At 33.9% G+C, this 23,646-nt stretch overlaps 1 protein-coding gene across 1 annotated transcript; it reads left to right on the top strand.

The window, feature by feature from the left end:
- The first annotated feature begins 1,719 nt into the window (after positions 1 to 1,719).
- LOC143066825 (uncharacterized) lies at positions 1,720 to 18,563 on the top strand. Its single transcript, XM_076239636.1, has 3 exons — positions 1,720 to 1,858; positions 2,070 to 3,745; positions 18,438 to 18,563. The coding sequence occupies exons 2-3, from the start codon at positions 2,435 to 2,437 to the stop codon at positions 18,561 to 18,563; spliced, it is 1,437 nt and encodes a 478-aa protein (XP_076095751.1). The 5' UTR covers positions 1,720 to 1,858; positions 2,070 to 2,434.
- The last annotated feature ends 5,083 nt before the right edge of the window (positions 18,564 to 23,646 follow it).

The raw sequence follows: 23,646 nt of genomic DNA, 5'->3' as shown, positions 1-23,646 counted from the left end.
ATCCAGCTTGTTCATTTTTACTGTTATATGCGGGTATGTCTATTGTAGAATAAAGGATCATGGGAAAACTGTATTTGTTTACGTTTTGAAAATATCAAGTTAAGTGATTTGAACATAAGTTTTAACATATTTTCATTGTGATATGTCTTTATAATATACAAACATAGCATTAAAGTTCAAATAAGTGTTATAAAAGCATCATAATATAGCATATCGATATTGAAAGCGATCCATTTTAACTATAGATGCGATGAATTATCACTGTTAGTGCAGTCATTATTAATGTAGAATTTCCAAAGATGCGAGGAATTTTTATTGTAGAATTATGTGATAAATGCGCTTGCAACAAATGAAAAAACTTAGTTGATGACTTTAGGATTCATGATACATGTATTTTCAAATTGAAATACAAACTCCTCATTCATTCTTCATCAAATATATAGCTTTTCAAACTTGTAACAAAAGCTATTCTCAAAATGTCATATTGTATTCTTCAGATTACGTTTCTCCTTGATTTTAACCAAAATTTAGAAAATATTTTTATATTTTTTTGCAGTTAAAGATTGATATGGCGGAGTTTAAGTGCAGTCTGTGTAAAATTGAGACGAGTACATTTGGGGACGTTATCTTCCACGCAATGCAAAAAATCGGCAATCCGGCGTCACGCTTATACCCAAATGCGATCCACTATTTTACTCTATTCTGACTCATATTAGGCCCATTATAAATATATTAAAAAAGTAGCGTGGATTTTTTTTATCCCTTTTTATCCCTTCTTGTTTCGTTTTTGAGCCATATATAGATGTCGTATGTGACAATGAGACAACTCTCCATCCGAGTCACAATTTTCAAAAGTAGACCATTATACGTCAAAATACGGTCTTCAACATGGAGTCTTGGCTCACACCGAACAGCAAATTACAAAGGGCTCCAGTGTAAAACCTTTTAAACGGGAAAACAAAGGTTCAATCTAAAGTAAGATGTACGTAATTAGTGGTGAAGTGTCATGGAAATGGATAAAAAAAAAAAATAAGGCTAAAGATCCCTATACGCTTTATAAGAAACTAAATGGAATACATTTGAAATAAATGTTATTTCTATTTAACTTATTAGAGTGTTTTAAAACCAAACTTTCCTCCGTAAGTTAAATTTTATCAAATCTTTCTTTTACTTTATCTATTGTTTGAGCAAGTCGGCTAAATTAAGGCGTTACAGCTAATTTCCTAATGCATGTAAAGCAAAACTTTGGTTGGCTTGCTTGCTTTGTTTGCATAATTGTTTATACAAACTTTGTAAATAAGATTGACATTTTTAAACAAAATGAATAGGCATAGGTTAACCTGTATTTTTAATATTTGAATTAAATTGGGTGTTATCATAATGATTATCCAATAAAAAAAAGCAAGCAAGTCAACTAAAGTCTTGCTCTACATGCTTAAAGAAATGAGCTGTAATAGATAAAAAAAAAATATACAGTGAAAATGCACCGCATATACAATACTAATGATTCGCTCCACAGTGAAAATGAAAGAATAGTATCATTATTCGACAGTAAACATGACTAGCATTACGAAATCATCATAGTGGAATTTAGTTAAATATGAAGAAACTGAATGACAAAACATATTCTACGTTATTATTCTGTTACACCGTTCCGTAATTTATATAGTTCGTTTGATTATATTCTTAATCTATTTATGTGTTCCAACCTAGGAGGATTATTCATCTTTAACTTTAAAACATCGTACCGTCGCTACCTTTCCCTCTCTCAAACTGAACATTGCAAGGTCATACCAGTTCTGGAGAACTTTTCAAAGGACAAACGTCATCTAGGACACAATTCGTGGCTAACCACAGAGTGAGTTAACTTTACAACATTGTTTTTGAAGCCTTCAAATTACTCTATACATATTTGAACATTCTCTCTGTGAAACACTGGAAATTTAACTGCTCTTGAAAGTACAACATTTTCTCGGATTCAACGGACTGTGCTATCTATTACTTTTGACATTTCGTTTTAATAACATTAATTGAACACATTGTAAAATTGTATTTTATTTGTTTTTCAGCTTTTTACCATATGTCAGATTGGTTCATAATTAAAGTATCAGCACCTGATAGTCTTTTCTCCTTGAGCCCAATCGTCGGTTATACTTAATGGTCAGGCCATTACAGTAAAAAGTCTACAACTTGCCTGTTGTGTCTCACAGACAACGCCACTCCACGTTAGTTATACAGCTACATAACAACCTACCTGTTGAGCCCTGCATGTACGCGTCATCCCTTGACGTACAGTAAATTGACGACAACCTGTCTTTACATATCCAGACAAGGAACGACAACGTTGCAACGTACATACGTACATACCTTTACACTGACAGTGGACTACATATCTTGTGTGAACTCGACAGCAACCCAACAACGTTGAGTCAACATGGATCCCAGTCATGTGGAACAACAAGAAGAGATTCAGCCCCAAGAAGGAGATGTCCCTGAACTATTAGAAAATCCGTCTAATACATCACAGTCAGATGAAACTCCCGAGGCTAGGCGAGTACGTGACCTCACGGAAAAAGGACAAGGAGCTTTCACTGAAAAACGTGACAAGTTCTGTCAGGAACTAGAGGCTCTCTGGGCAGACATTGAATCCCAGTTATTGGAAGTAACAACGCCTCCTAACGATCTCCAGCAACTCCTAACAGTCCAGGACAAACTTGTTAAAGCCTGTAATAATTATCGTAGGCTTACAGATGAATACCTAGACTTTCTGAAAAGGACCCGAACATTGGAGAGTCAAAAAGAAATTGATGCATGTAAACTCTCTTTGGATTTACGTCTGTCCAAAGTGGAGCTAGTTATGGAAAAACTACACGAGCATCGCCTCGCTCTAACAAAGGCCAAATCCACTAAAACAAAGACCTCAAGGGGTAAGAAGACCTCGCACAGCGGTAGCTCTAACGTGTCAGACATGTCAAGCCTGGCACGGAGAAAGCGAGCCAAGGCAGAGGCTGCAAAGTCTAAGATAGCATTTGTCGAAAAACATGCCCTTATCCTACAACAGGAAGCAATGTTAGAAGAACAAGCCCTGTTCAGACAAAATGAAATGGAACAGGAAGCAGCACACAAAAAGGCTGAAATGGAACAGGAAGCCAGTCGTAAACAGGCAGAAATGGAGCAAGAAGTCGCTCAACGTAAACATGAGGCCGCACAGAGAACAGTTCAGCTAGAACAGGAGGCCGCTCACAGAAAAATGCAATTAGAACAAGAAGCTATGCGCAGAAAGGCTCAAATGCAGCAAGAAGCCGCACGAGTAAGCCGGGAAAAGGCCGAGCTTAAAGCCAAATATAACCTTCTTGAAGCACAGAGAGAAGCTGCAGCCGCAGAAGCCGAGGCTCGTATCCTGGAATACGATGATAGCCAAGCGTATAGCGATCTCCCTGACGAAAAGGAAGACCCGCTCCAGCGTGTGCAAGATTTCGTCAATAAACTTCCTGTATCAACTGTTGTAAAGGAAGTAACAGGACCTCAAAAGAAAAAACAAATTCCTGTTAAGATCGAGCTGAGTCACGAAGCACCAGCGTTCGTGCCGTCAGTGGCACTGAACTTGCTGTCACAGACATCTGCTGTCTTACCTTCCGATACTAAGTCACCGGAAGTTACCTTAATCCCAGATCTGGAATTAGTAACTGGCATACAGAGACTAGACCTTTCGGATGAGAGCCCTACTGAACACCAAAAACAGGGTGTTAAAGAAGCGATCCCTGTCTTACGCACAAAACAAGACTTTATAGAAGAGATCCCTGTTTCACACCAAAAACAAGGCGTACTAGAAGAGATCCCTGTTGCACACCAGCAACAAATCAACTTCACATCGGAGATAACTAGATTCCTCTTACGTAAGGACCTGCTTTTCTCCCGGTTAACAAGCTTTAACGATCGGGCAGAATCCTTCCATACTTGGAAAGCAAGCTTCAAGAATGTGACTGATGAGTTACAAGTCTCTGACTCAGAACAGATCGATTTACTGATCAAGTGGCTCGGTCCAGAGTCTGCTACACACGCCATTAGCATAAGAGCGTCGAACGCCAATAATCCTACAATAGGTATACAGAGATTATGGAAGAGGCTTGACGAGCGGTATGGTGCTCCAGAAATGTTGGAAGCCTCTCTCATGAGTAAACTTGCCAAATTCCCAACCTTGACGAATAAGGACAACGCACGTCTCTACGAACTGTCTGACATTCTATCTGAAATAGAATATCACAAGGAAAATCCCAAGCTGGGATGTTTGCTAGCATACTTTGACTCTTCGTCCGGGATAAATCCTATTGTGGAAAAACTACCATACGGACTCCAAGAAAAGTGGATCACAAGGGCTTCAAGATACAAGTCCAAATATGAAGTTGCCTTTCCGCCATTCACAGAATTTTCTGCCTTCATCAGGGAAATGAGCAAAATTAAGAACGACCCTGGGTTCATCTTTGGATCAAAAGTAACACCAAATACAAAAGACTCTACGCCAAGGTTCACACCTCAGACGTACTCCAAAGTCAACGTCCATAAGACGGCTGTTGAACAGCAAACTGAAGACAGCAGTCAACAACAAAATCTGTGTATCCTACACAAGACAAAGCATACCTTGAATGAATGCCGAGCATTCCGAGCCAAACCAATCGAGGAACGCAAGGAACTGTTAAGACAAAACTATGTGTGCTACAAGTGTTGTGAGTCAACCACTCACAGAAGTCGGGACTGCAACGCAAGTATCAGTTGTAACGAGTGTGGAAGTGAACGACATACCACAGCACTTCACATCACTAGACCACAACAATCTGAAAGTTCCCAGTTTAGCTCACCCAGACAAGCCTACGGCGGGGAGCTAACACAAGTCTACGGCGGGGAGCAGACAGAGTCAGCTGAAACAAAGTTAACCTCTGTAAGTTCGATCTGTACAGAGATCTACAAAGATCATAAGAGCGAGAAATCTTATGCCAAGATATTACCTGTGGACGTGTACCACAAGGACAAGACAGACAAAATTATCAGGATGTACGCCATTATTGACGACCAAAGCAACCGGTCTCTTGCCTCGCCTGAATTCTTCAGTCTGTTCAACGTTCGGGAGAAACCTGAAAACTACTCTCTTACGACATGCTCCGGCAGAGTAGCTACTTCCGGGAAAAGAGGAAAAGATTTCGTCATAAAATCTGTACATAGTGACGTACAATTTGATCTGCCTACATTAATTGAATGTAATAATATTCCCAATAATCGAGACGAAATTCCTACTCCTGAAGTTGCAATGCATCATCCTCATCTGACAGAACTCAGAGGAAGTATTACACCACTAGAGGAACGTTGTCAAATTCTACTCCTAATTGGAAGGGACCTTATAGAGGCACACCACGTCCTTGAACAACGCCTAGGGCCATCACGAACTCCATTTGCCCAAAAGTTGAGACTTGGTTGGGTCATAATTGGAAATACATACATTGACAAACAAACTGTTCATATTGAAGTCAACACAAAGATAACTTACGTTTCAATCACGGAATCAAAACAACGTCTTGCCTCAAGACCGGAAATAGCCGTTAAGGACAATAATCCAATTGTTGTTCAGTCTAACGACAAAAACCTTCATTCGAATGCCAAGGTCGCTAAATCGCATTCAATACAATCCCTTGAATGTACAGGACCTAGTACCAAGCCTGGTAAACGCACAAATTCATCTAAAGGGACATCACTCGCGTCACTAAAAGCAAAATCTGTGACTTCTATAGAAAAATCTATAGATAAAGAAAGTTTCAATCCGAAATCAACAGAACCTAAAGTTCATGGAGAGGAAATCAATAGCATTCACAAACCTATTCCGAAAGAAGGACCTATTGCCAATCTCAATCTGCCCTTGCATGAGCAACGTCTACTACGAGAAGGAAGCAGTATTGCCAAATCTGACTTGAATATAAGTGAAAAGGAACAAGTAGTCTTATCTGGACATCGTCACAGAGTAACACCTTTTCTTGGACATTACTACAACAAAATCAAACATAGAGGACCCCACTTCACAGATAGAACAACTGGATCAGCAGGATGGAACGTTAGGACGAAACGCTTAATTTCGTCTGATACTCAAAAAGATGTTACATTTCGCCAAACTGGAAGAGGACCGAGTATTAGCTCTCGTCATACCCACCGGAGGACCACCTTCAACCGTCGTCGCCGTCTAACAACGTTGGAGAAAACAGTTCCTACTACCTCAACAACAGCTATGGAACATTCTACAAATCACAGCGATCTCATTGGAGAGATCCTTCTTCATAGGACAAGAAACTGTGCCAAACCCAGTTTTCCGTGGAATTAATCTATTCTGGAAACTTTATAGTGAAATGCCGGAAGTTGAAACCTGACATTTCTCATACGACCAATAGTGGACATTACTCTTGTACATAATCAATTTATGTTCGGATTTTATTTATTTCATATATTCATATGCGATTAAGTTATGGAAAAGTGATATCAGATAGACATCAGACGGGGAGTATTCTGTTACACCGTTCCGTAATTTATATAGTTCGTTTGATTATATTCTTAATCTATTTATGTGTTCCAACCTAGGAGGATTATTCATCTTTAACGTTAAAACATCGTACCGTCGCTACCTTTCCCTCTCTCAAACTGAACATTGCAAGGTCATACCAGTTCTGGAGAACTTTTCAAAGGACAAACGTCATCTAGGACACAATTCGTGGCTAACCACAGAGTGAGTTAACTTTACAACATTGTTTTTGAAGCCTTCAAATTACTCTATACATATTTGAACATTCTCTCTGTGAAACACTGGAAATTTAACTGCTCTTGAAAGTACAACATTTTCTCGGATTCAACGGACTGTGCTATCTATTACTTTTGACATTTCGTTTTAATAACATTAATTGAACACATTGTAAAATTGTATTTTATTTGTTTTTCAGCTTTTTACCATATGTCAGATTGGTTCATAATTAAAGTATCAGCACCTGATAGTCTTTTCTCCTTGAGCCCAATCGTCGGTTATACTTAATGGTCAGGCCATTACAGTTATACAACTTTAATAATTGTATTAAAATGAATATTTTTTACTGCAACAACATCTTACCTGTTAGTTATAAAGCACCTGCACGATCTGTTCGTGAAATGTCCTAAATATTCACCTATTTTGGTATATATTTCACAGCTGGAGGGCTTTAGGCGCGATAAAACCCCGCTCACATCTCTTACTTTGTTTTATTAGTATACTGTATTTCTGAACATATACATTTTAACTAATTTTCTTCATTTTCTTCAAAAATTCAAAAAAAGTTCGTCTGTTTATTTATCATTCTACATTAGACATTTATGGCATATACAGTAAAAATGATATTTTAGGATCCGCACTTTACATACACTGTGTTATAAGTATTTTAATAAATCTCATATTCTTTACTCTATCTTGCATTTCACACAACATGTGTACACATCCTTTTCATGCACGGACTCTGCCCTTTTCTTTTCCTTTTATTTGGCTAGTGTTTGAAATTTTTTAGTTAATATCACAGGTGCTTGGTTACAGGATTTGGATAAAAAGAATAATCATTGTTTACAATGAATATTCAATATTCTATCTTAATACCATATTTTTAACACTACCATGCTTGTTTTGGATGAACGTGTCAACTCTGATACTATCCCTTTATCTGACTGTCCATACTAAAACATGAGGGATATTATTAAAGCTCACATAATTAACAGTACTCCAAATTGCAATTGCCATTACAGATTTACGAGGATCCACACTGAGGTCTTTTTGTACACAGTATTTTGTAAAACGTAAACACGGCCATATTAGTTAATACATTAAACCTATATGTATATCATAGAAAATTTAATTCAGCAACTTCTTAAGCAGCACAGTATGAGAAACAGACATCATATACAGAACTAGGGGCGGAAGAGGATGGACTCCCGTTTGGGGAAGTACATTTAATTAATGACAAAATTTTTTGTCATTTATAAATTTTAATTTTCGCCATTACTGGTTGAAAAGAGCGATTCTCGACAACTATTTTTTTTCTTCATGCCACTATGAAAAGTAAAATCACAAAAATACTGAACTTAGAGGAAAATCAATTCGGAAAGTCCATAATCACATGGCAAAATCAAATAACAAAACGCATCAAAAACGAATGGACAAGAACTGTCATATTCCTGACTTGGTACAGGCATTTTCAAATGTAGAAGATGGTGGATTAAACCTGGTTTTATAGCGCTAACCCTCTCACTTTGATGACAGTCTCATCAATTTCCGTTGTATTTACATTGATGCGTTAACTAAACAGACACAATAAATAAAATAGTCATAATATGGGTACATCAGTCATCATCGTATAACAATTTTAAAAGGAACAATTTAACAGAACACAAAAACATCTACAAACACATTCATTGATTTGTGTGTCTGACGTCAGAAAATTTTATACGTCACATAGATTTGTCGTTCAATGTGCATACAAACAATTTTAAAAATCAAAAGTATGTAAGAATAAATTTCAGAAATAGACCGAGATTTAAACTAGTCCAAAAGTTCCCTCCTTTGATTTCCGAGACCTGTGTTATCATACAGATACTAAATACATATTTTATTTGCAAAAGTAGCAAAAGGGATTGGACACAAGTTATAACAACATTAGTGACGTCCTCTCCCTATATAAATATAAACACCAAGTGCATTAGATAATGACGAAAAAACAAGAGAAGAAAAGCATGTAATATATACTACAAACGAATATAATAAGGGATAATACTGAAGTAAAGAAAATTACCAGGTCCGATCTAAATAGTTCATCAAATAATTCAGAAACAGATTTTTACTCAACATGCAAATGGCCATCATTTTACTATGATTATATTTAGAAATGAAAATATTTAGAAATACTTAAAATATGCAAGTTTGTCCATATTGTCTAGGATTATTAATTTAATGATTTAAAAAAAAAAAAAATTATTTCAAAGAGAGTTATTGAAGAACAGATTTTGTCTTCAGCCTTACATAAATAACTGCATACTAGAACACACCCGCGAAATCGCGGGCATTTAAAGCTTGGTTGAAAGTACTTGTATGTAAACTGTTGTAGGGAGAATTTTTGTAATTTTATGTCTGGAGAAATTCAGAAAAAAAGTATAAAAATTCATAGGTGATTGGAGACAGGACAATGTTTAAGCTCTCTCTCTTTTTCCAAAGTCCGTTTTTTTTTTCTTTTAAATTTTATTATTTTCATGTTTTTATATACTATGAACATTACGTATATTATAAATAAAGTGAATTTGGTATTAACTATCAACAATACTAAGTCTACTAAGGCTTTTATACCTCAGGAATAGATTACCTTAGCTGTATTTGGCAAAACTTTTAGGAATGTAGGTCCTAATTGCTCTTCAACTTTGTACTTTTTTGGACCTTTCAACTTCTTTTTTGGATCCGAGCGTCACTGATGAGTCTTTTGTAGACGAAACTTTTTGTAGACGAAACGCCCGTCTGGCATAAATACAAAATTTTATCCTGGTATCTATGATGAGTATATTTCCAAGTTTCTTATCCACGGCGATAATTACTCGTAAGAGAGTATGGCTAATAGCTAATACCTGGAACGTTGTACAGGGAACCAGGATAAGAGGTGTGCAAATTAAACCGGAAGTCTTGTATGATTTAAAAGTTGGTCTAATGATGGAAACAATATCCGGACGCTTTTGGTGTCAGACCACCAATTACTCCCTCCAATTTAGAACGTAGTCCTACTCTTACACAAAATAGTGCTTTTGATGTCATCCGGTTTACTTAAACTAACCAACAAATTTGCAGAAATGAAACTTTTGGTGAAAGGAAAATATATTTAGACCGTTTTGATTCAAAATTCACTTGTCTATGAGTTGGCGTTAAAAAATCAGGATTAATGCGCTACATAGTAATCTAATTTAAGATTTCCAGAAAACCGGGAGTTATTTTGATAGTACCTGTGTTTTCAAGATCAGAAATTTCATATAAAACATTGGTTGAAAATTGGCATGTAGAAATGTGATACATGTACAATTCAGGACATACCTGTTTTCCTTGTAGTTAAACTTAGGGTAAAATATTTGTCATTTTAATGTTTTTTTTTAACATTGCCATTAAAGCGGGAGGTTTGGCATGCCACAAAACCAGATTCAACCCACCATTTTTTTCTTAAAAAAATGTCCTGTTCCAAGTCAGGAATATGGCCATTGTTATAAACTCATCATAGATACCAGGACTGAATATTACAGTTACCTCAGTTTTAGTTTGTTACCCCGATTTAGTTTTTTGTCCATCGATTTACGAGTTTTGAACAGCGGAGTACTACTGTTGCCTTTATGTATTCATCTAATGAGTTAAGCCTTTTTCAACTGATTTGTATTGTTCGTTCTTATGTTGTACTGTTACACCACTGTCCAAGGTTAGGTGGGGGCTGCGGTGGGGGATCCGGTTAACATGTGTAACCCTAATCTAGATTATCCCAGACGCTCCATATGCATAGTTAATATTTGCTCTAAGAACGATAACTCTGGTGCATCGAGACTAGTGTAACCCCGTCACATTCTTTATACAACTGTATGTGCCTGTCCCAAGTCAGGATCCTGTAATTCAATGGTTGTTGTCGTTTGTTGATGTTATACATATTTGTTTTTTGTTCTTTTTTAGTTAGTTTTCTCGTTGGAATTGTTTTGCTTTTGTCATCTCGGAGCCTTTTATAGCGGACATTTTTAAGCCTCCCAAACGAATAGCAGTCTAATAATGGTTAGAAAAATAAGTTTGATCTAATGAGGTAAAATAATTGAACGTGGCTACGTACTTATACATTCATCCCAAATGAATGGAGACCTGTAATTTAAACTGGTATTTTAAAAAAAAAATTCGAACTGTAAACATGGTAAAGCCAGTACTAAGCCGGAGTTACTGGAAACAAGTGATGACAGGAAAATGAGGGACTCATTCTATGTTTTTTCATTTATGCCCTCTGGGGAAACTGTCCGTAACTTTCTTATCCAAAATCTTTCCCGAGCGACTCTGTCGACCTTCGACCAACCCTCGTTGTGGTCTATGATTGTGATGGTAAGGTTTTTGAGATCAGGTTGTGTGTGACTGCTATTCGTTTGGGAGGCTTAAATATGTAGTTTCTTTTGCAATTGCCCTACCGTTGTCAAATTTGAAATATTATACCAACTTGGATCGGTTAAGAAATTTTTGATTTTTTTTTGTTTTAGGACTGCCCTCAATGCAGTTTTTACATCTAAACTGTTGTGCCAGTTCACATCGAAATTAATTATTTTCATTTGGCACATCTTTGTAATCTTTGCGCCGTGTTTGGAAATTTTAAAATTGTATCAGCGTCTGTGGTGTTCGATTAAATTGTATAAATTCAAGATTTAGAAAAAGTTTCTCAGTTTGAATATATTGACATGATTCATTTGACATCGTGCTATTATTGAAGAAGGATATCTGTTATCCGAAATATCTAATATTTGTTCATTTTATAGTTATTTAATGGTGATGTTGTACCCTTTTTGACTTGTTATTATGCCCCACCTACGATAGTAGAGGGGCATTATGTTTTCTGGTCTGTGGCTCCGTTCGTCCGTCTGTGCGTCCGTCCGTTCAGGTTAAAGTTTTTGGTCAAGGTAGTTTTTGATGAAGCTGAAGTCCAATCGACTTGAAACTTAGTAGACTTGTTGCTTATGATATGATCTTTCTAATTTTAAAGCCAAATTAGACTTTTGTCCCCAATTTCACGGTCCACCGAACATAGAAAATGAAAGTGGGAGTTTCAGGTTAAAGTTTTTGGTCAAGGTAGTTTTTGGTGAAGCTGAAGTCCAATCAACTTGAAACTTAGTAAACTAGTTGCTTATGATATAATCTTTTTAATTTTGAAGCCAAATTAGACTTTTGACCCCAATTTCACGGTCCACTAAACATAGAAAATGAAAGTGGGAGTTTCAGGTTAAAGTTTTTGGTCAAGGTAGTTTTTGATAAAATTGAAGTCCAATCAACTTGAAACTTAGTACACATGTTCCCTATAGTATAATCTTTCTAATTTTAATACCAAATTAGATTATTACCCAATTTCACGGTCCATGGAACATGGAAAAGGATAGTGCGAGTGGGGCATCCGTGTACTTTGGACACATTCTTGTATATTATATTTTGTAGTGTACAGAATCATATTACATGATCCATCGCCCTGTAAAATTGATCGTTGACTATTTATTCAGTCATTTTATATATATATATATATATATATATATATATATATATATATATTTAATAAAATTATGATAAAACGTAATGTGTTATTTAATTAATTACTTAAGCTTTATAACTGTTTTTGATCTGAGCGTCACTGATGAGTATTATGTAGACGAAACGCGCCTCTGACGTATTTAATCATAAGCCTGATACCTTTGATAGCTATTTAGTAAAGAAATTGTAATTTTGATAAATTACATTTCAGAAACTGAGTAACGTTTAATCATATTTATTTATAGTGGATTGGGAAACAAGTTTTGAAACTGACATAAATCCCTTTCCAGTTTGCGGGAGCGAGTGCTGCCTTGTAGCGACATAAACCTGCACTTTTTCGAAATCTACAACGGTGTCTTTTACGTGCAAGAGATATGGCTCTCTCTTAACACGGGCTAGCCATTTATCGTCCCCTTTCGATGGACTATCATCGTGTCCTCAAGACCATTCTCGCAAATGGTGTTAAGGGAGAGCCGAAAATTCAATCCCTGAAATGTACATCCCGGACCGGGTATCGAACCAGGAACCTTTGCGATAGTAGTCAGATGCACTAACCACTACACCACGGCTAATGTGTAATTTAATTAATTGCATTCATATATAATTTACCCTGAGATCACCCCTAGTTTTTGGTGGGGTCGTGTTGTTTATTCTTTAGTTTTCTATGTTGTGTCGTGTGTACTATTGTTTTTCTGTTTGTCTTTTTCTCTTTATTAGCCATGGCGTTGTCAGTTTGTTTTAGATTTATGAGTTTGACTGTCCCTTTGGTATCTTTCGTCCCTCTTCTTTTACCCCAAATGTGTAATATATTATACTTATAGTGACTTGGAATAAGTGTTAGCTATTGTGTTTTCTGTGTTTTATCTTGTTGTAACGCTTTTTTTAATTTAAGTATGTACTTTGGTGATCTAAGGTAAAATTAGATAAATCAAGAATTCAAAGTGCATGCATTGTACGTGTACGGGTATTTAAAGGAAAAGAATGTCAACATTGAAAGTGAAACTAGGTAAATAATTTGATTAACTGATTCGATCCACACAAAATCATTCGTATAAAGATAAAAACGACGATAAATATAGTTTGTATAATACAAAATTTAACAGGCCTATAAAAATCCAATTGCACGAGTTGCTTAATCCATTTATAAATGTGAATTTGTTTATATCGCTTATATGGTCGTAGAAGGTCAACTCGATAGTTCATTAGATGGCGTATTGGCTAAAATTCACACGAAACGAAGCTACATCTTATTGAGACCAAGTTCTATAAATTATTTATTTTATACTTTTCATAGTTTGGAAAAAATGTTTTCCATTCTTATCAATAAAATATGAGAATTTGAGTCAAATCGGTGAACATGAATTTGACAGCTAGTGCCCCTTTAAGCTAGAAGGGTATTCGTTTTTTAAGGATCAAAATAAGCAAAAAAAATATTGAATGATTAAGGAGCTCCTTTTCGAGGTAATAGACTTATAAGATATGGCGGCAAAAGGCTGACTCAGACTTTTACCTTATATTTGCATTGACATTATTTGGGTCTCAAAATTTTGTCAAATGACCTTTTTTGAGCTATTAAGTCTTATGTTAAAAGATAAATAGGTGTTATGGAGCAAAATAGTTAACCTTGTATCATATGGGAAACCACCAAGGAGTCACTTATTCAAAAATCTCATCTAAGTACATCCCTAAAGGATAATCTTGTCGTAGCTTCAATGAACAGGATTTTCTTTGTTGGTTTTTAAGCCATTTTCATTGATATTCATAGGGTGTCTTTCTATCTTGAAATGTTACTCTATTGTTTTAGCTACGGATGAATGGTTGTACCTATTAACGCGTTTAAACTTATTGCATATGTTTGCTTCTGGTCTAAGTCAGGAACCTCATGTTCAGTGGTTGTCGTTTGTTGGTGTGGTTAATAAGTGTTTCACGTTTCCGTTTTTTTTTATCGTTTGTTTTCCTGTTTGAATTGTATTACATTAGACTTTTTGTTGGCCCTTTATAGCTTTTTCCGTGTTGAAGACCGTATTTTGACCTATACTAGTAATTGGTTTACTTTTACAAAATGTGACATGGATGGACGTAGTCGCATAGTAATGTGAATTCACACTCAAAAATAAGAGAAAACAAACGACACAACGGAAAGACAACTTTAAAATGTAACACACACAGAAACGAACTATAATATAACAATGGCCATATTCCTGACTTGGTAGAGGACATTTTTAAAGGAAAAATGGTGGGTTGAACCTAGTTTTGTGGCATGCCAAACCTCCCTCTTTTATGACCACAATTAGCTAACAAAAGGCAACAAGTTTAAAATTTTAATACACCAGAAGTGCATTTTTACGTCTCAAAAATAAGAGAAAACAAACGACACAACGGAAAGACAACTTTAAAATGTAACACACACAGAAACGAACTATAATATAACAATGGCCATATTCCTGACTTGGTAGAGGACATTTTTAAAGGAAAAAATGGTGGGTTGAACCTAGTTTTGTGGCATGCCAAACCTCCCTCTTTTATGACCACAATTAGCTAACAAAAGGCAACAAGTTTAAAATTTTAATACACCAGAAGTGCATTTTTACTTCTCAAAAATAAGAGAAAACAAACGACACAACGGAAAGACAACTTTAAAATGTAACACACACAGAAACGAACTATAATATAACAATGGCCATATTCCTGACTTGGTAGAGGACATTTTTAAAGGAAAAAATGGTGGGTTGAACCTAGTTTTGTGGCATGCCAAACCTCCCTCTTTTATGACCACAATTAGCTAACAAAAGGCAACAAGTTTAAAATTTTAATACACCAGAAGTGCATTTTTACTTCTGACGCCAAGATACAAAACTTTGAAAACCGAAACATGTACAAAGTTGAACAGCATCGAGGACCAAAAAATCAAAAACGTTGTGCCAAAAACGGCCAGGGTTTTCTGTTAGGTACTAGAACATCCCCGTTATTTAGAATAATTTATACTTTTGCAAACACTAACTTTTAAAAAATGACTATACAAAAGATATATGATAAAACTGAAGTATTAACTAATTACAGGAAACAACCGAAATACATAACATAACCTGACAAAATGCATCGCAAAAAATAGACACATCCAAATAAGAAAGAGATTGAGAATCATTTTGTGACACTTATTTACATTAAAAAATGACAGACCCTTCATTTTGGAAAGGTCGTAGTGAGAAATTTTAATTTCGTCATGTAATACTGTATATAATAAATAATTAAAAAGAATAAGACTTATATAGATGTACGGAATAAACGTGGCCTTCACTTATAATGGTTCCAGTTCTTATCATTTCAAGATGACGTAACAGTATTCAAATGTTTGAAGAACTTGTCTTTACCAGGTCATTGTAAAATCTGACAGCCGGACATGCTATTCGATTGCTCAACTGAGTCCCAATTTCACGAACAGATATAAATATTTGCATACAAACATATATATACATCCTCTTACCTATTCTTTGCAATTGCCTTAAATATCCATAATGAATTATGAAATGTCCAGCTGAGAGAGGATGTCCCAATTTTTGTATACAAAATAACAGAAAACTCAATAAAATAAGACGGAGCTGAATTTCCGGATTTTTAAATAAAGGGTTCCGGAATATTTTCCCCCACAAAGCAAAGTTGTGAAATTTAAAATTCTGAAACAAAAACAATATTTCAGCGAAAAAGGCCTAATTTACAACTTTTGTAAAAATAAGCTGATGTTTTTCGTGTCAACCCCCTAAAAGACCTACTACATGTGTCTCGTGTTAACACCTACATGTCATATGATATGTGCTTCGAATCAACCCCTTGTGTTTATCGCTACATGTCCCATATATTATGTTTTTGTTTACCCCTACATGCCTTAAAACACGTGTTTCATGGTGTCAACACCCTACATGCTACATAACCCCTACATAACTTATAACTTTTGCTTTGTATCAACCCCAATATGACCTATAACATGTGTTATGTGTTTACCGCTACAAGACCTATACGAAAATAAGTTTTTGAATATATTTTTTTGTACGTTATTACTTTTTTTCTAAGCAATTTCACCCATGATGCATTACTCTGTAATGACAATAAAGCTTATGAAAACAAACATTTGATGCTTGTTTTTTTTTTTATGATGTATCACTTATGAAAACAATCACCGCAGCATATATCTATTAACGATATAAACTAAAATTTTAACGCTTGAAACAACCTTTAGTTTGCATAAAACAACGTTTAAAAATATAAAGCTTCTTGCAGTGAAATGAAGATCCAAGTTGTAGCTGCATTGCTCTGCTTAATAGTTGTTCTATATTCGGAAGGTAAGTCTTTAATTTGAATCATGGATTACAAATATATTATTTTAGTTCCATTACGGTTCATATGGACCATTGGGACGAGCATGCCCTAGATGAATAAAATTCGAATACATTGTATATTTTAGAAAAAATAAATCTTAATTGAGTTTTGCAGTTCACATTTTCCGTCCCTGCAGAAGATGAAAAAAATTAACAAACAGTTGAGTTTTACTTGATATGGTCCACTGAGGTACATAGTTTTAATCCCCAACTATTGTCAGGTATCTATTGTCCATGTCAATTAATACAGTTAGCTTCAATTACCAACTGTTGGCATGTTCTCAACCTCTTTCACAAGTAAGTTTATTTTAGCTCCGATGGAGAAATGTAAAAAGTTCACTGTAAAATCCTGTTAAGGTTAATTATGATTAGAACAGAAAGTAGAGATAAAGATAACGTATATATTTATATTCAGTCTGCTGGATATATTGTTAAGGCAACTGTTTTAAGATATAATACTGTGTGTTGCCATATAAGCACATTTATTTTGGTTTCATTGACATATAACGCTTACTAGCATTTCATTTAAATGATATTGATGTAAGATATGTAATCAAAGAATTGTTAAATGTTTTTATGAAACTAATTTGTTTTTTTTTTTTTAAAAAGAGACTCAGACTTGATTCAACCCAAATTAAACTCATGATGGGACATAATTAGCAATACACAGTAAGGAAGTTTCGCATTTTGGCCCCGGTGGATTTTAAATAGGAAAGTTATTGAGTATTAAAATTCATTTTTAGACAGCTGAGTTAATTTAGCCTTCAAAGCTGGTTTATAAGAGCATCAAGATTGTTTTTTTACATGTTTTATGGGCTATTTTCTGTTTGAAAATCCGTATTGTCATAGCTTGACCGGCCATCGGTCTAGAAATTAATGTAATGTTTACAAACACTTTTTTCCACACGAATTTTTTGACGCAATTTTACCAAAAAATGAGATGAAAGACATATGATTTTCATTTGATTTGCTGAATGGTATATGCCCCCCCCCCCCTTTTTTTTTGCAATATTTCACAACAAATAAATGCAAATTGGTGGCATGGATACACCTAAAAGAAATTATATTTTACCATTTTATATACTGGATATAAAAGTGATGGAAGATTCTGATTACATACATATGCACATATATGACACAAACAGTAAGCTTAATATTGCAAGAAAGCAATGAAAAGGGGATGGTAAAATTTATAAGGACAAATTTTAATATTTTTTCTTATCTGTTTATTGCTACCTAAACAACAGAACAAAGTTGAGATTATTTATGACGAGACGGATATTAGATCATTCATGACAAAGATCATGTAGTTCATGACAAGACCAAAAACAGAAATTTGATGAAAAGACAGATATTAGATTCAATTTAATGTCATTATCTTTCTGTAAATTGTCATTTGTTTGTATGAAGCAAGAAAGCAAAAATACGGTCACGTTTATTTAATTTAAACAAAGAACAGAAACATGTGTTTATCTAACAAGCATAATAAGTATTATTTTTCCTATTTTTATAGTTTTATCTTTTCCCTTGGTCTAGGGTTTTAAAACATTTTATTCATCACAAGCCCGAAACTTGAAGGAGAGAAGCTAGAGAAAATATCAATAACAACTTAAGATATAACTTTAAATTTGTCATTTGGTTTTTGTTAAAGCTTTATCTTTTAAAGGGATATGATCTACAAAACGGTCGTCTAGCGTACAAAATTATATTAATTTTGACCGTACAATTCTGTATAGGTAAACCCTATGGCAAACGCATATGGAAAGGCAATGCAAGGTACAACTACAAATTTGGCGGTGAGAAATATGGGTACTATAACCAGGAAAATCAGTGCAGAAGGTGTAAAGGTAAACTTGTTATAGTTCTAAATTTATAATGATTTGATTTGTTACTAGTTTGAAGTTGAAAAATGAAGATTTAGTTAATGATTAAATTTCTAATTTACAATATCTTAACCATTTGAAAGAATCATTTGACAGACATTTACTAAAGTTTAGAATATTATTTTTACTTTAATATTGTAAATTTTACCTCATATACATTCCAAAATTCTTCCTTTTGCATTCTTATATTTATGGTACATACTTTATTTTAGAATATTGCATTAACATTGTTCGTCCGTCATTCTGGTCTCCGGTCATTCATCAGATATCTCCTTCGTCACACCTCTTTCTTTTTGCCTTTGCTGTTGATTCCTCAAGAAAAACTAAAATTTAAACGTTTTCATTGAATATTTCTCAAGCTATTTTCAACAGAATGAATTCACATTTGGTTAGCAGCTTGGAATTGAACACGTGGCGCTATTCAAACATGTCAAACATCAACTTCCTTTTTGCCGAGACTTTGAATACGAATGGGGTGTGATAAGCTCAAGAACGCGTGCATTCTGTCGTTTTTACTGTACGAATAACAGTGTGATAAGCATCTGAGTTGGAGAAACGATCTATTTTCGAAACATGTATTATATATATGTACATTTAAAGTTATATTGTCATCACAAAGGTTTGTGATAAATGTTTTTTTTATTGTGTGTTGTTAATCCTGCCAAACTGTGTTACATTTGTCTTTAACACTATGGGTGTATTTTACAAATCAATTTATCACCATTAAAAAAAATCAATATTAATATAAAAAAAAAGATGTGGTATGATTGCTAATAAGACAACTGTCCACAAGAGACCAAAATGACACAGACATTAACAACTATAGGTCACCGTACGACCTTCAACAATGAGCAAAACCCATACCGCATAGTCAGCTACAAAAGGCTCCTATAAGACAATGTAAAACAATTAAGTCTACATTGAGAGACCTTAAATGTTTTTAGTTGACACCGGTATTGAAAAAGACGTTAGTTTTCTCGTTTCAATTGGATTACATTTGTTATTTAGGGGAATATTTTTCCTGACTATGTGGTATGAGATATGCTCATTGATGAAGGTAGTACGGTTATTTATACCTGTTAAACTCTGTGTTATATAGTTTCTTGTGGAGATTTGTCTCATTATCAATTATACCACCTTTCCGTTTTTAATGTTTGTGTAAAACTCCTATAACATGGTTTATGGGCTCTGTTTAGTTTATATGCTTTAATATCATAAGTGAGTAACTAATTAAATAGTTATCAAAAGTACCAGGATTATAATTTTATACGCCAGACGCGCGTTTCGTCTACATAAGACTCATCAGTGACGCTCAGATCAAAATAGTAAAAAAAGCCAAACAAATACATTGTTGAAGAGCATTGAGGACCAAAAATTTCAAAAAGTTGTGCCTGTTTGCATACTGCCATTGTTTCTGGTATGGCATCATAGGAAACTTGGTCAGCATATCATATAAAATATTTCATTTATAGGCCCTTGTAAAACTCTTCCAACCACATGTCCAGCGGGTTACACAAAACTGACTAATCAAAGGATAAGTCCAAATTGTTACCTTTTTGGAGGCAGCAATACAGAAAATAGAACAGATTGGCATGTAGCAAATGTGAGTTCATCGTATAACATACTAGTATTTTTAAGACAAAAGAAACTGTTAGTTAAAATTTACCTTTTAAATATCAGATAAACTAACATGATATGTCTCCTGAACGGAAGTACTTAACGTTTCAGATCCGTTAGACAAGATTTTGCCTGTTTGCCGAAATTTTAAAATTTTTAACATGCTGAATCAATTTTAAAAAATATTGTCATATGCAGTATAAGTTATTCGGTAGATCAGCTGTAAAATTAAATTTTATGTTGCAATTTGGTTTGGTTTGCATATTTTCGTATTTTGATTAAAAGTAAAAAGAGTTTTTTTTTCACTGTATGACAGGCGGATACCTGTGTACAAGGTTATTGACAAATCGATCTTAGACTTATACTTTTCACTACAAATTTAAATAGAATTTTTCATCTCTCAAGAATTATAAAAAGGCCATATTTTAGAATGGAAAAAAGGTTTATATTTAAACCAAAAAAAAAAAGAAAAAAAAAACAAACAAGAACGAGTCTTCTTAAGTCTAAAACATTTCAAAATGTGAAAAACCTTTTTTTCATTTTGTTTTTTTCTTTCTATCAAGGCGATATGCACCAGTACTCCTGGTGCTTACCTGTGGATTCCATACGCGTACGGTCGGACCGTATGAGTATACGCGTATGGTCCAGTACGAGCTGACCATATATGACATGTTATTGGATCATATGGGTTAAATTTAAATAAATATTTATCACAATTTTTATTTTTATTTTTACAAATTGTTATCATTACAATTAGATGGATAATATGGACAAACGAACAATTGAAATTAAATATTTGTTTAATTGTATATATCTGAATCCTATTTTGGTACTCTCGCCTAAGGTGACACTTGCTACCACAAGTAACGTAATATTTTTTTTTACATTTACATGTTTGCTGCAGTTCATGCATGTTCCTTTCCATTTTCATTTTTTTGAAAAGTTGCTAAATATTGTAAACCAATTGTCCTCCCACATTGTGTTTACTTCCGATAACTTCAATTTCAGTGATCATTATTCAGTTAATGTATTACTGATCGACATATGCATACTAAATACAAGAGATAAACAGATTTAATTAGCGTGAATTCTTTAAATAGTTAAAATATAAAGTTCTTATTTCAATTTCAATTGAACCTTTTTATATTAATTTGAGAGTTAAGTTATGTTGATCCTTTATATATGCATTTGTATCTAATAAACTTGACCAACTTCTTAATATAAGTCAGACCGTACGCGTACGGTCCGACCGTATGAGTATTTTGAAAAAAGTACGCATACGGTCCAGACCGTACGCGTACGGTCCAAATACTCATACGGTCTGGAACATATATTTATGTTGGTTATTGTGTTGTTAGATTGCTATTTCATTGATTTTTTTATCACATTTTCTGTTATTAATATATTTGTAAGGGACCTTTTTTCAACATAAAAATAATGATATTTTTATCTAATAGTTTTCATTTTGCATAGTTGTACATATTTCTTTGAGTTTGATATATAAAGTCCCTTGCATTTCTTTTTGTGTCATAAAACAACCAGTACAGTTGTTTATTATATTAATTTTTTAACATTGAGAAGGCGGTAAAAGTAAAATACGTAAGAGTCAGTGCAGTTCTTATCATATCGAAATACTAAGTAGCGATAATATAATATATAGGTTAATATCCGTCCGTCAGAAACTTTGATTTTTCGGATGCAAGATCAGATACTTGATATCTGGTTGCAATATTACTCAGATAAATGGTTACACATAATTATAGGAAGATCCCTATTGATCTGTTGTTTCCCTTTAAGGATGTTCTCTACTGTTTCAAAATAACAAGCTTTTGAAAAGACGTTCTATTTTCATTCGGTCTTTTGTCGTGAGTTGTCTCATTATAAATCATAACACATCTTCTTTTTGCATATGTTGTATTAATTAATAATATGTAAATAAAGGAATAAAAAAAAAAGAAATGATAAAGTGTTCTTGTGGTCGTTTCCAAGATGAAAGCCATTGTTAATTTTTCGGAAAATGATTCTCTCTAGATTTTTCATACATTTATCATTGGCACATGTTTCTTTTCAAAATCATTTAGCAATAACATAAGATTTTCAAATATGGCCTTTTAAAGTAAATATATTAAAATTGTGGAAAGAAAAGTAGGATAAAGTGTGCAAAAATTTTAATTGCACTATATGAATAAAACCAGTTCATGCAATTTATATATTCTCATACCAAACTAGAAATACCTACCAAAGACTTATAGAAGAAGCGTGTAGATGAGGTTGAAAAAACCAACTGATAATAGATTTAAGAACTTTAAAGATATACAAAATATTTATATTTCAAACTACATTAAAAAAATACCCGTTTTAAATTTGAAGGAGTGATGCGAATAAAGATTACTTTGTTACGATAAATGTGTACCCTTTTATTCCAAATAAATAACAAGTAATGCTGTCAATTAAATATTTTACTTTTGTAGGAAAGTTACAGGGTTTTGACATTTTCACAGGAGCAAACAATTTAGCTGACAGAAACAGATATGTTTATGCAGGAACAAATGGCATATTTGACCCGAACAATCTACCATTTGGTAAACGTATGTTTATTGATTATTTTACAGTTTTAAAATTTTCATTAACACACTTACATATTTTTAGTTTTAAAAAAACCTATCTGGGAAAATCTTTAAATGTTAAATAAAATACATGCATTGACATTCACAGATTTTTATTCAATATCCAAAATTATTCTATATACCAGTGTATGTAAAGTGTGGACCCTAAAATACCATTTTCACTGTATATGCCATGCATTTCTGATGCAGAATGGTAAATAAACAGACGAAAAAATATGATATTTGAAGAAAATGAAGAAAAATAGTTCACATGTAAATGTTTAGTAATAAATAATACAAGTTAGACTAAGTAAGAGATGGGAGCGGGTTTTTATCGCGCCGAGAGCCATCCATACGTGAAATATATACCGAAATAGGTGACTATTTAGGACGTTTTACGAACAAATCGTGAAGGTGATTAAAAACTAGCAGGAAAGATGTAGTTGAAGAAAAATATTCATTTCAACACAATTATTAATGTTGTATAACGTAGAATAGCTTTTGTTATTTAGTTTGTCCATATTGTATTGAATTCCACTATGATACTATCTTTATGCGAATCATGTTTACTTTTGAATAATGATACTTTACTTTCATTTTCACTGTAGAGCGATTCATTAGTATTGTATATGCGGTGCATTTTCACTGTATGAATTTTAGTCATTTTTATGCAATAAATTCCTAATTCAGCCGACTTGCTCAAACAATGATTAAAGTAAGAAAAGGGTTTGATAGTACTGACTTTGAGATGGAAAGTTTGAGTGAACAATCCATTAAATTCAATAGAATTAATATTTATTTTATATATAATACATTGTAGTCATAATATAACAATATGT

The sequence above is a fragment of the Mytilus galloprovincialis genome, chromosome 3 (genome assembly GCF_965363235.1).
Source record: "Mytilus galloprovincialis chromosome 3, xbMytGall1.hap1.1, whole genome shotgun sequence".
NCBI classification, from domain to species: Eukaryota; Metazoa; Mollusca; class Bivalvia; order Mytilida; family Mytilidae; genus Mytilus; species Mytilus galloprovincialis.
Note: the sequence above shows the minus strand (reverse complement) of the source record. Positions and strands in the feature narration are given on the sequence as shown.